This window comes from Lithobates pipiens, unplaced genomic scaffold (genome assembly GCF_037356315.1).
Source record: "Lithobates pipiens isolate NorthernLeopardFrog02 unplaced genomic scaffold, aLitPip1_a1.2 Scaffold_10, whole genome shotgun sequence".
Classification (NCBI taxonomy): domain Eukaryota; kingdom Metazoa; phylum Chordata; class Amphibia; order Anura; family Ranidae; genus Lithobates; species Lithobates pipiens.
The window spans coordinates 112,589,884-112,602,586 of NW_027507686.1; the positions used below are offsets into that span (position 1 = coordinate 112,589,884).

General features: G+C 45.2%; 1 protein-coding gene across 30 annotated transcripts in view; it reads right to left on the reverse strand.

The window, feature by feature from the left end:
• Positions 1–12,703, reverse strand: part of LOC143934091 (neurexin-2-like) — a 3,463,823-nt gene that overhangs the window by 1,040,529 nt on the left and 2,410,591 nt on the right. For all 30 annotated transcript variants that reach the window (XM_077457482.1, XM_077457436.1, XM_077457661.1 and 27 more), the window contains one exon: positions 5,084–5,203. In XM_077457482.1, coding sequence (XP_077313608.1) covers positions 5,084–5,203 — 120 coding nt within the window. The remainder of the gene's footprint in view (positions 1–5,083; positions 5,204–12,703) is intronic.

Genomic DNA, 12,703 nt, shown 5'->3' on the forward strand with positions numbered 1-12,703 from the left:
CTTCCTAAACTGATAATATTATTTAAAAAGCCCTTAAGGTGAGGGTACACCTGGTGGGGGGGGGGGTGGGGGTGTGCACATCGTATGAAGATATCGCCATTACGGTTTATGCTTGGCTGTTGAATTATTAAGGATTTTTGTGCAATACACGTAGCATGTGCATTTTCCCTATATATATTTTTGGACATTGCATGAAGATATTAACATCACGTTCTATGTTTATGTTTTTATTATGGACTTTTCACAGTATTGATGATTTGTGTGCATCATACAGAGCACGTGCACTTTAATGATATGTTTGATTATATTACTTACTTATATTACTTTTTTCATTATAGGATATATGTATTTAGTTATTAGTTTAATAGTCATTTCATTTATATTTTATTTATTTCATTTATTTTTAGTGCCGCACTTTTGGTAGATCAGTTTGTATTGTCACATTTGGAAAGTGTGGGCAGTGCTGGCAGCTGTTTATTTTTATTTTTAGCTTTATATTTATTTTACCTTATTTTCATTTTTATTTATTTTTATTCTTATTTTTTATTATTTTTATTTTAATATTTATTTTATTTTTATTTTTTCAATATTTTTTTTTTTACATTTATATTTTTTATTTTATTTAATTTCATATTTCTTTAGTTTTTGACTTTAGGTTAGGCGTGTAGCAGGTCACAAGGTTTTATCCACTTCTTTCTTTGTCGCAATGTCCCAAAATTCACACCAGACTCTTATTTGGGTCCATTAGTGAGAATGCCAGTCGGCTAATTGACGAACACTTGAAACCATATGTCTTTGGTCTGCAATCCTATGTGAAAGATAGCATCCATTTTTTGAATATCATTGAGAATCTTGTTATTCCTCAGGGTCACCATAGATGTGGAGGCGCTTTACTGCTCCATTCCCCATGACAGGGGGGTGGCAGCTGTAAAGCATACTATCTATCAGAGCAGTGCTGTAGATTGAGGATATAACAAGTTTATTTTCTCTCTCCTTGAATATATTTTACATCACAATGTCTTTACTTTCAATGGCTCTCACTACCTCCAGGTGATGGGGGTAGCGATGGGGACTTGTTGTTTTGAGTGGGAGACCAAATTCCTTAGTGATGAGGCCTTGTAAATATATACAGACCACCTCTTAGTGTGGTTTAGGTATATTGACGATATCTTCACCATCTGGGACAGTTCAATGGAGTTGCTTGATCAATGTTTAGTACAAATGAATCGTAACGAGTTCAATCCTGTGTTCACAATGACCTCAGATGTCAATACCACCTCAATGTATCAGTTTCGAGGGATAATGATGGTACACTCAGCAGCAGTCTGTACCGTAAAACAATTGCAAGGCACAATATTTTGCATGCCTCTAGTTTCCATCCTGAGACCCTCATTAGGTCTATACCGTACAGCCAGTATTTAAGGGTGATATGTGATTGCAAAAATCGTTGCCAAGTACTGGCATATTCTTACCATGGACCCCATTCTTGGTCGTTTGGTCCCAGAGGTTCCCCTCTTCACCTTCAGGAGAGCTACATCGATTCCCTCCAGATTGGTAAAGAGTGAATATAGGGGAGAGAATGAGTCGGGCCGTTGTAAATACAAGAGTACGTTTATGTGTGGCGCTTGCGGCTATTGTAGATTTATGGACACCAGTAGAAACCTGACCCTACCTAACAGTCACACCTTCAAAGCTCTACATTTTGCAAACTGCAAAACTTTTGGGGTTATTTATCTTCCCAGATGTGACTGCGGTTGCTTTTATGTTGGGAAGACCAAGCTCCCATTTTGGAAGAGAACACATCATCACATCTATAGTATGCAGGTTTGCAACCCCTATTTACCTCTGGGGAGACATACCACTTTAGTTCATCGTGGAGTCTTTCCCAGGATTAAGTTCTTGATTTTGGACCACATCCATCCCAGATCAAGGGGAGGAGACTGGAATAAGTCTCCTCCAACTTGAACTGCGATGGATATACACTTTAAAAGCTACCCGCCCCCCTGGCTTAAATGATACAGTGTGCTTCAGGCCCTTTTTGGAGGGCTTTAGCTCAGGGGGAATGGAGAAATGACCATATCATTTCCCTTTCCGAACAAGATCTTTTGGGCCCTATATTCTGTATGTCTCCTTTTCTCCTTTTTTCTCCTCCTTCTCCCTCCTGTCTGTAGAGTTTTAAATTTTATGAGGGACATCAGATTGTGCTTATTTTAATGATATTCCAGCATCTGAATTAATTTGCTATGTATATGTTTTGCTAATATATACTGATTGAACTATCCTTTTTGTTTCAACCTAGGTGTTGTCATGTCCAGCTCTAATGTGTGGAGCCCGCAGCTTGGAGTCTTCTACACATCCTTCTCCCTATATCTATGCAGCATTTACTATGTGCATAATTGTTCATTTTTCTTAACTGTATTGGGCTGGAAAAATCTCTGAAAATCTTTCTGAACGCTCATTCAGTGCTGCTGGAGACTTTGTAACCGAATACAGAGTGTGCCTGTCCACAGACTCAGCTGATCGGCTCACCTTCATAAAAATGAATCAGTCTTGGATCACCAACTACCAAGCACCTGATTGATTTTTCTATGAATGTGAGATCCCTTGATGACTGCCTATGCTGAGGGACTATCCTGATATGCTGAGTAGCTATCCTATTACTCCTCAATGTTCATGTTGATAGCTTCTAAGAACATTTTTGTTTCAGGGCACCACCACCAGTGCCCAAAGCCCAATTTTTCAGTCCCTGTTTAACAGGGGTGTATAATTATAGTTTTTGCTATAATATTTTGCAGCAGGGGTCATTCTTGTGCTCAACTAGAATATCTGTGAGGGGTTGCAGTGTTGTGGCAGCACCTAAGATCCAATTTTTCTGCCCCTGTTTGACAGGGGCATGTAATTACAATATTTAATCAAATATTTCACAGCAGGGCTTGTTCCTGCACTCAACTAAAGTATCTGTGAGGGGTTGCAGTGTTGTGGCACCAACACCAGTGCCTAAGGCCCAATTTTTCTGCTCCTGTTTAACAGGGGCATGTAATTACAATATATGCTCTAATATTTTGCAGCAGGATCTGTTCCTGCACTCAACAAGAGTATCTGTAAAGCTTCACAGTGTTGTGCCACCACCAACATCACCACCACTGCCTAAGGCCCAATCTTTCTGCCCCTGTTTAACAGGGGCCTGCAATTACAATTTATGATCTAATATTTCACAGCAGGGCCTGTTCCTGCGCCCACCAAGAGTAACTGTGAGGGCTTACAGTGTTGTGGCAACACCAACACACCACCACCAATGGCCTAATTTTTCTGACCCTGTTCAACGGGGGGCATGTAATTACAATTCTTGATATAATATTTCACAGCAGGGCCCATTCCAGCACCCACCAAGAGTAACTGTGAGGGCTTAAAGTGTTCTGGTACCACCAACACCTAGGCACAATTTTCTGCAGAGTATGTAGGGCAGGCTGTATAGTATATACAGGCGGTCCCCTACTTTCAAACATCCAACTTACAAATGACTCCTACTTACAAAGGGAGGGAGACAACAGGAAGTGAGAGGAAATATACCCCTAGGAAGGGAAATTCTCTCCTGTAAGAGTAAATATGGGAAAAAAGGTGTCTCCACTGATGCTTTATCACCAATCCTTGTTTCCCTAATAACCCTAATTTTTCAAAATCAAATTGTCATTGGGACAGAAAGTGAGGTGAAATCTTCTGAACAGGGGCACAGACAGCAAAACAAATGTTACAGGGGTGATAACCCTTCCCTATATTATCCAAAAAGTAAAAAAATAGATTTTTTGGCTGGAGCTACACTTACAAAATGTACCTGTTCCAAATTACAAACAGATACAACTTAAGAACAAACCTACATTCCCTGTCTTGTTTGGACCGTCTGTATATTGCTGTTCAGAGTATATAGGGCCTGGGGACCCCATGCCTTTTCTTTTTTTAATTTAGGTGCGGGGTTCCCCTTAATATCCATACAAGACCCAAAGGGCCTGGTAATGGGCTGGGGGTAACCCATGCCATTTTTCTCAATAATTTTCATCCATATTGCCGGGACCCGACATTACATTACAGCCGCAAGCAGTTTTAAATTACTTTTATTCCTTAAGACCCCTTTTACACTACAGGTGTTTTTCAGATGCTACAGCGCTAAAAATAGTGCCTGCATAGCACCTAAAAAAAGCAGCTCCATTCACTCCAGTGTGAAATCCCGAGGGCTTTCACACTGGAGTGGTGCGCTGGCAGGACGTCAGAAAAAGTCCACCACTGCTCCCCATTGAAATTAGTGGGACAGTGCTGTGATACCACTGGCAAAACCACTGGCAAAACGCTGCTCCGGCGATGTTTTGCGGGTGGATTTAACCCCTTTTCAGCTGCGCTTTAACACTGACGCCTTAGGTGGCTCGGTATGAAAGGGGTCTTACAAATGTCACTTTGTGAAGGGACTGTTCTAAACATGGGAAGCAAGCGCCACTTTACAGGCATACTATTGACACCCCCAAGGTATGATACTTAAAGGAATATTTCACTTTTATTCTTTCACTTTAAGCATTATTAAAATCACTGCTCCCGAAAAAACATTAGTTTTAAAAAAAAAATTGCATTGATACATGTCCCCTGGGGCAGGACAAGAGTCCCCAAACACTTTTCAGGACAATAGCTTGCATATTATCCTTGAAAAATTCGCACTTTGGATTTTTCACGTTCGGGTCCCATAGACTTTAACAGTGTTCGAATGTTCGCGCAAACTTTTGGTCCGTTCGCAGGTTCTCCCCTGAACCAAACCTGGGGTTGTTCGGCTCATCCCTAATTATACGTTATCACACCAAATGTTTACAGCTGTTCACTTTTTAGATCTATAAGTTACAACATGATTATGAACTTAGAATTGCAAGATACATACTTCTGCTAGGTCACAATCCTAGGTTACCAGTTTTTCCCCTTTTTTTATTTTTGTATTGCCCTGGTAAATATTTCATGCAAATGTAATACAGACTATCTATTGCATTTGCACTTTTTAAAGTATATATCCAGTCCATGGATGTTTATTTATAGTATATAAGAAACTTACGGTCATTACAGACTGGCCCTGCATAGGTCGTCATGGTGCAATCACATGTAAATCCATCCCACTGTTGTAGACATACACCAAGGTTGCCACAAGATTCTTCTGAACATGTTGTGCTTGGCCCTGGAGAAAAAAAATATAAACAAAGCATGTATGTGTAATTTTAATTTCAACATGTAGCCTTATTTGTTTACTATATAACTAGGCAATGCTAAATGCAGCACTCTTATGCCCTGTACACACAGTCGGACTTTCTGATGGAAAATGTGCGATAGGATGATGTCGGAAAATCCGATCGTGTGTGGGCTCCAACTGACTTTTTCTGTCGGAATTTCCGAAACACAATGTTTGAGAGCTGGATCTAAAATTTTCCGACAACAAAATCCGATTGTGTAAATTCCAATCGTGCGTTGACAAGTCTGAAGCACAAAGTGCCATGCTCAGAATAAATTACGAGACTGAAGCGTTCGGTCTGGTAAAACTAGCATTTGTAAAGGATATAGCACATTCATCAAGCTGCAATGTAAAAAATTGTTTAATGCAGCGCATTCTCTTTTTCTTTATAATGCTAGAAGAATTAAGTTTTTTTGCTGCTCATATTCACACAGACTTCTCACAGACTGCTCACAAATAGGGATGAGCTTGGTGTTCGAGTCGAACGCATGTTCGACTCGAACACCGGCTGTTTGCTTGTTCGGCGAATCCAGAACTTTGTGGGCCATTTGCGCCATATTCGCGTGGCGCTCACAGCCCACAATGCACTGCGCCATCGCAGTGCATTGCTGGCTCATGATTGCCTAAGCATGCACTTTGAACCCGCATGCTTGGCCAATCACAGCGCCGGCAGCGAGGGGAGCCATAATTGGCCACAGGCAAGATGGCTGTGGCCAATTATAGCTCAGGGGGTTTAGTAGGCAGCCTTGTGTAGTGTGTTGGCGTGCAGGGAAAGAGCAGGATAGGCAGGGACAGTGTCTTTTTGCTTGTGAACCTAGCGCGGTTACAGTAGGTGTTGTGTGCCTCCTGCACAGTATACACCTGAAGTTACCCCTTATTGCTGGTGTTGTTCTGTTTCTGTAACACAGGCATCTGCAGCATTTACAGTGGTTGTGGTGTGCCTCCTGCCCAGTATACACCTTAAGCTACCCCTTATTTCTGGTATTGTTCTGTTTCAGTAAAACAGGCATCTGCAGCATTTAGAGTGGGTGTTGTGTGCCTCCTGCACAGTATACACCTGAAGCTACCCGTATTGCTGGTGTTGCTCTGTTTCTGTAACACAGGCACCTGCAAAATTCACAGTGGATGTTGTATGCCTCCTGCAAAGTATACACCTGAAGCTACCCCTTATCGCTGGTGTTGTTCTGCTTCTGTAACACAGGCATCTGCAGCAATTACAGTGGGTGTTGTGTGCCTCCTGCACAGTATACACCTGAAGTTACCCCTTATTGCTGGTGTTGTTCTGTTTCTGTAAAACAGGCATCTGCAGCATTTAGAGTGGGTGGGGTGTGCCTCCTGCACAGTATACACCTGAAGCTACCCCCAATTGCTGGTGTTGTTCCGTTTCTATACCACAGGCATCTGGAGCAGTTACAGTTGGTGTATTGGGCCTCCTGCACAGTATACACCTGAAGCTACCCCGTATTGCTGGTGTTGCTCTGTTTCTGTAGCACAGGCACCTGCAACATTTACAGTGGGTGTAGTGTGCCTCCTGAAAAGTATACACCTGAAGCTACCCCTTATTGCTGGTGTTGTTCTGTTTCTGTAACACAGGCATCTGCAGCATGTACAGTGTTTGTAGTGTGCCCCCTGCACAGTATACACCTGAAGCTACCCCTTATTGCTGGTGTTGTTCTGTTTCTGTAATACAGGCATCTGCAGCAGTGACAGTAGTGTGCCTCCTACACAGTATACATCTGAAGCTACCCCTTATTGCTGGTGTTGTTCTGTTTCTGTAACACAGGCATCTGCAGCATTTACAGTGGGTTTAGTGTGCTTCCTGCACAGTATACACCTGAAGCTGCCCCTTATTGCTAGTGTTGTTCTGTTTCTGTAACACAGGCATCTGCAGCAGTTACATTGACAGTAGTTTGCTTCCTGCACAGTATACACCTGAAGCTACCCCTTATTTCTGGTGTTCTGTTTCTGTAACACAGGCATCTGCAGCATTTACAGAGTTTGTAGTGTGCCTCCTGCACATTATACACCTAAAGCTACCCCTTATTGCTGGTTATGTTATGTTTCTGTAGCACAGGCATCTACAGCATTTACAGTGGGTGTAGTGTACCTCCTGCACAGTATACACCCGAAGCTACCCCTTATTTCTGGTGTTGTTCTGTTTATGTAACACAGGCATCTGGAGCAATTACAGTGGGTGTTGTGTGCCTCCTGCAGAGTATACACCTGAAGTTACCCCTTATTGCTGGTGTTGTTCTGTTTCTGTAACACAGGCATCTGCAGCATTTACAGTGGGTGTAGTGTCCCTCATGCACAGTATACACCTGAAGCTACCCCTTATTGCTAGTGTTGTTCTGTTTCTGTAACACAGGCATCTGCAGCATTTATAGTGGGTGTAGTGTGCCTCCTGCACAGTATACACCTGAAGCTACCCCTTATTGCTGGTATTGTTCTGTTGATGTAAAACGGGCATCTGCAGCATTTAGAGTGGGTGGGGTGTGCCTCCTGCACAGTATACATCTGAAGCAACCCCTTATTGCTGGCATTGTTCTGCTTCTGTAAAACAGGCATCTGCAGCATTTATAGTGGGTGTAGTGTGCCTCCTGCACAGTATACACCTGAAGCTACCCCTTATTGCTGGTGTTGTTCTGTTTCTGTAAAATAGGCATCTGCAGCATTTAGAGTGGGTGGGGTGTGCCTCCTGCACAGTATACACCTGAAGCTACCCCTTATTGCTGGTGTTGTTCTGTTTCTGTAAAACAGGCATCTGCAGCATTTAAGCATTTAGAGTGGGTGGGGTGTGCCTCCTGCAGAGTATACACCTGAAGCTACCCCCAATTTCTGGTGTTGTTCCGTTTCTATACCACAGGCATCTGGAGCAGTTACAGTTGGTGTATTGGGCCTCCTGCACAGTATACACCTGAAGCTACCCCATATTGCTGGCGTTGCTCTGTTTCTGTAGCACAGGCACCTGCAACATTTACAGTGGGTGTAGTGTGCCTCCTGAAAAGTATACACCTGAAGCTACCCCTTATTGCTGGTGTTGTTCTGTTTCTGTAACACAGGCATCTGCAGCATGTACAGTGTTTGTAGTGTGCCCCTGCACAGTATACACCTGAAGCTACCCCTTATTGCTGGTGTTGTTCTGTTTCTGTAACACAGGCATCTGCAGCATTTACAGTGGGTTTAGTGTGCTTCCTGCACAGTATACACCTGAAGCTACCCCTTATTGCTGGTGTTGTTCTGTTTCTGTAACACAGGCATCTGCAGCATTCACAGTGGGTTTAGTGTGCTTCCTGCACAGTATACAACTGAAGCTACCCCTTATTGCTGGTGTTGTTCTGTTTCTGTAACACAGGCATCTGTTGCATTTACAGTGGGTGTAGTGTGCCTCCTGCACAGTATACACCTGAAGTCACCCCTTATTGCTGGTGTTGTTCTGTTTCTGTAACACAGGCATCTGCAGCATTTACAGTGGGTTTAGTGTGCTTCCTGCACAGTATACACCTGAAGCTACCCCTTATTGCTGGTGTTGTTCTGTTTTTGTAACACAGGCATTTGCAGCAGTGAAAGTAGTGTGCCTCCTACACAGTATACACCTGAAGCTGCCCCTTATTGCTAGTGTTGTTCTGTTTCTGTAACACAGGCATCTGCAGCATTTACAGTTGGTTTAGTGTGCTTCCTGCACAATATACACCTAAAGCTACCCCTCATTGCTAGTGCTGTTCTGTAACACAGGCATCTGCAGCAGTTTCATTGACAGTAGTTTGCTTCCTGCACAGTATACACCTGAAGCTACCCCTTATTGCTGGTGTTCTGTTTCTGTAACACAGGCATCTGCAGCATTTACAGTGTTTGTAGTGTGCCTCCTACACATTATGACCTAAAGCTACCCCTTATTGCTGGTGATGTTATGTTTCTGTAGCACAGGCATCTGCAGCAGCTACAGTGACAGTAGTGTGTCTCCTGCACAGTATACGCCTGACGCTACCCCTTATTGCTAGTGTTGTTCTGTTTCTGTAACACAGGCATCTGCAGCATGTACAGTGTTTGTAGTGTGCCCCCTGCACAGTATACACCTGAAGCTACCCCTTATTGCTGGTGTTGTTCTGTTTCTGTAACACAGGCATCTGCAGCATTTACAGTGGGTTTAGTGTGCTTCCTACACAGTATACAACTGAAGCTACCCCTTATTGCTGGTGTTGTTCTGTTTCTGTAACACAGGCATCTGTTGCATTTACAGTGGGTGTAGTGTGCCTCCTGCACAGTATACACCTGAAGTCACCCCTTATTGCTGGTGTTGTTCTGTTTCTGTAACACAGGCATCAGCAGCATTTACAGTGGGTGTAGTGTGCCTCCTGCACAGTATACACCTAAAGCTACCCCTTATTGCTAGTGCTGTTCTGTTTCTGTAACACAGGCATCTGCAGCAGTTACATTGACAGTAGTTTGCTTCCTGCACAGTATACACCTGAAGCTACCCCTTATTGCTGGTGTTCTGTTTCTGTAACACAGGCATCTGCAGCATTTACAGTGTTTGTAGTGTGCCTCCTACACATTATGACCTAAAGCTACCCCTTATTGCTGGTGATGTTATGTTTCTGTAGCACAGGCATCTGCAGCAGCTACAGTGACAGTAGTGCGTCTCCTGCACAGTATACGCCTGACGCTACCCCTTATTGCTACTGTTGTTCTGTTTCTGTAACACAGGCATCTGCAGCATGTACAGTGTTTGTAGTGTGCCCCCTGCACAGTATACACCTGAAGCTACCCCTTATTGCTGGTGTTGTTCTGTTTCTGTAACACAGGCATCTGCAGCATTTACAGTGGGTTTAGTGTGCTTCCTGCACAGTATACATCTGAAGCTACCCCTTATTGCTGGTGTTGTTCTGTTTCTGTAACACAGGCATCTGCAGCATTTACAGTGGGTGTAGTGTGCATCCTGCACAGTATACACCTGAAGCTACCCCTTATTGCTGGTGTTGTTCTGTTTCTGCAAAACAGGCATATGCTGCATTTAGAGTGGGTGGGGTGTGCCTCCTGCACAGTATACACCTGAAGTTACCCTCAATTGCTGGTGTTGTTCCGTTTCTATATCACAGGCATCTGGAGCAGTTACAGTTGGTATATTGGGCCTCCTGCACAGTATACACCTGAAGCTACCCCCAATTGCTGGTGTTCTCATCTCCCTGCAGGCCATTAGAATGTCTGGAAGGCCAACAAGGAGAGGCAGCCAGTCACGAGCCAATAAAAGAGAGCAAACAGGATCTGTGTCTAGAGGCAACAGTGCTGGTCGTGGACACGGTGCATCATCATCAGCATGTGGCCATGGGACACACTTGTCCTTATTTTCAGCAGCTGGACATGTTGAACAGCAACATGCCGAAGACTTGGTAGAGTAGATGACCAAGCCCTCCTCATCCTCCTCATCCTCTCTCACCCAGGCTCAGGGTACAGGCAAAGCAGCTGCCCATGCGTCCTCTTCCTTCGTCTCAATGGCATCAGTCACCTAGACCCACCATGATCTCCTGAAGAGTCCCCCGAACTGTTTGAGCACAGTGTTGGGTACATGCTCCAGGAGGATGCCCAGCATTTTGGAGGCTCTGATTACAATATCAAACTAGAGGAAGGCAGTAGTGTGAGCGCAGAGAGAGGGGATGCTCAAGAAGGAGGGCAATCTGGCAGTCATGTTCCAGCTTCAGCATACTGCCAGGTTTGCTCCAGTGATGAAGAGGGAGGGGATGATGAGGTCACAGACAACACGTGGGTGCCTGATAGGAGAGAGGAGGAGGCACATCTCCAATGAGGCAGGATGCCCTCTGGGGGCCAGCTTAAGGGCAGCTCACCAACTGAATCAGACCGCAAAGCTCCGGCTGTGCAGGGAGGAATGAAGGTGTAGAATTAGGTGTGTCACAGCAAAGTACTTGCGGGCACTCTGATAGCAGTACACCGACGTCGGATTGTACCAGGCAAATTTCCCTGCCCCAGCTGCTTGACCATCGAAAGAAGTTCACTCCCAGCCATCCACATGCCCAGCGGTTGAATGCTAGCTTGGCTAAATTGCTGCCTTTTCAGTTTGTAGACTCGGCCCCCTTCCGTGAGTTTGTTCAATGTGTGGTTCCTGAGTGGCAGGTTCCCAAACACCACTTTTCTTCTCACGGAAGGTGATACCAGCTCTCTACCGGCATGTGGAAGGCAATGTCCATGCCTCGCTGGACAGGGAGGTCAGTGGTAAGGTGCATATTACCGCTGACTCATGGTCCAGCAGGCATGGACAGGGATGTTACCTATCTTTCACGGCGCATTGGGTCACTCTTCTGGCAGCTGAGAAGGATGCAGGACAAGGTGCAGTAGTGTTGGAGATTGTTCCGCCACCACGCTTTCAAAATGCTACTACTGGTTTTGACATACCTCTCTCATCCACCCCCCCTCTTTTTCCTCCATGGCCTCTTCCTGTGCTTTGTCCTCAGAACCAGCGGTGCTCCATAGGCGTTTAAGGGGCTATGCAAGTACGCAGGTAAAAAGATGCCATGCCGTGCTTGCGCTGGTGTGCTTGGGGGACAGGAGCCACACTGTAAGCTCTGCAGGGGCAGGCCGAGACGTGGTTGACGCCATGCCAGCTTAAGCCAGGAATAGTGGTTTGCGACACTGGCACCAACCTCCTTTCTGCCCTCCGACAGGGACAACTGACCCATGTGCCTCACGTCCTTAACCTGGTGGTGCAGCGGTTCTTGGACAGGTACACGGGCTTACAGGATGTCCTGAGGCAGGCCAGGAAAGTCTGTGTGCATTCTCCCGATCATATAATGCCAGTGCTCAGCTGGCTGAGCTCCAAAAAGAGTTGAACCTGCCCAAGAACCGCCTTATATGTGACATGCCCACCAGGTGGAACTCAACGTTGGCCATGCTGCTGTGGCTGCACATGCAGCAGAGGGCCATCAATGAGTACCTGTGCGATTACGGCACCAGGACAGGGTCAGGGGAGCTAATTTTTTTTTGGTTTTTTTCACCACGCCAGTGGGGCATGATCAGGGATGCATGCACTATCCTGTTACCATTTGAGGAGGCCACGAGGATGGTGAGCAGTGACCATGCATGCATCAGTGACACTGTACCTCTTGTCCACCTGTTGGAGTATACGCTGCATGGAATAATGGACAGGGCACTTGAGGCAGAACAGAGGCAAGAAGGGGAGGACTTCCTTGCCTCTCAAGGCCCCCTTTATCCAGACAGTGTTCCTGCTGTCCCACCCATCACACAGGAAGAGGACAAGGAGGAGAAGGAGGAGGAGGAGGAGGATTATGTCAGCATGGAGGTGGGGCCTGGCACTCAGCATCAGCAGCAGCAGTCTTGTAGGAATGATTTACAGTCCCAAGAAACCCGTGGACTTGTACCTGGCTGGGAGGAGGTAGCTTGGTGACCCAGAGGACTCCGGACCGAATGCCTCAACTA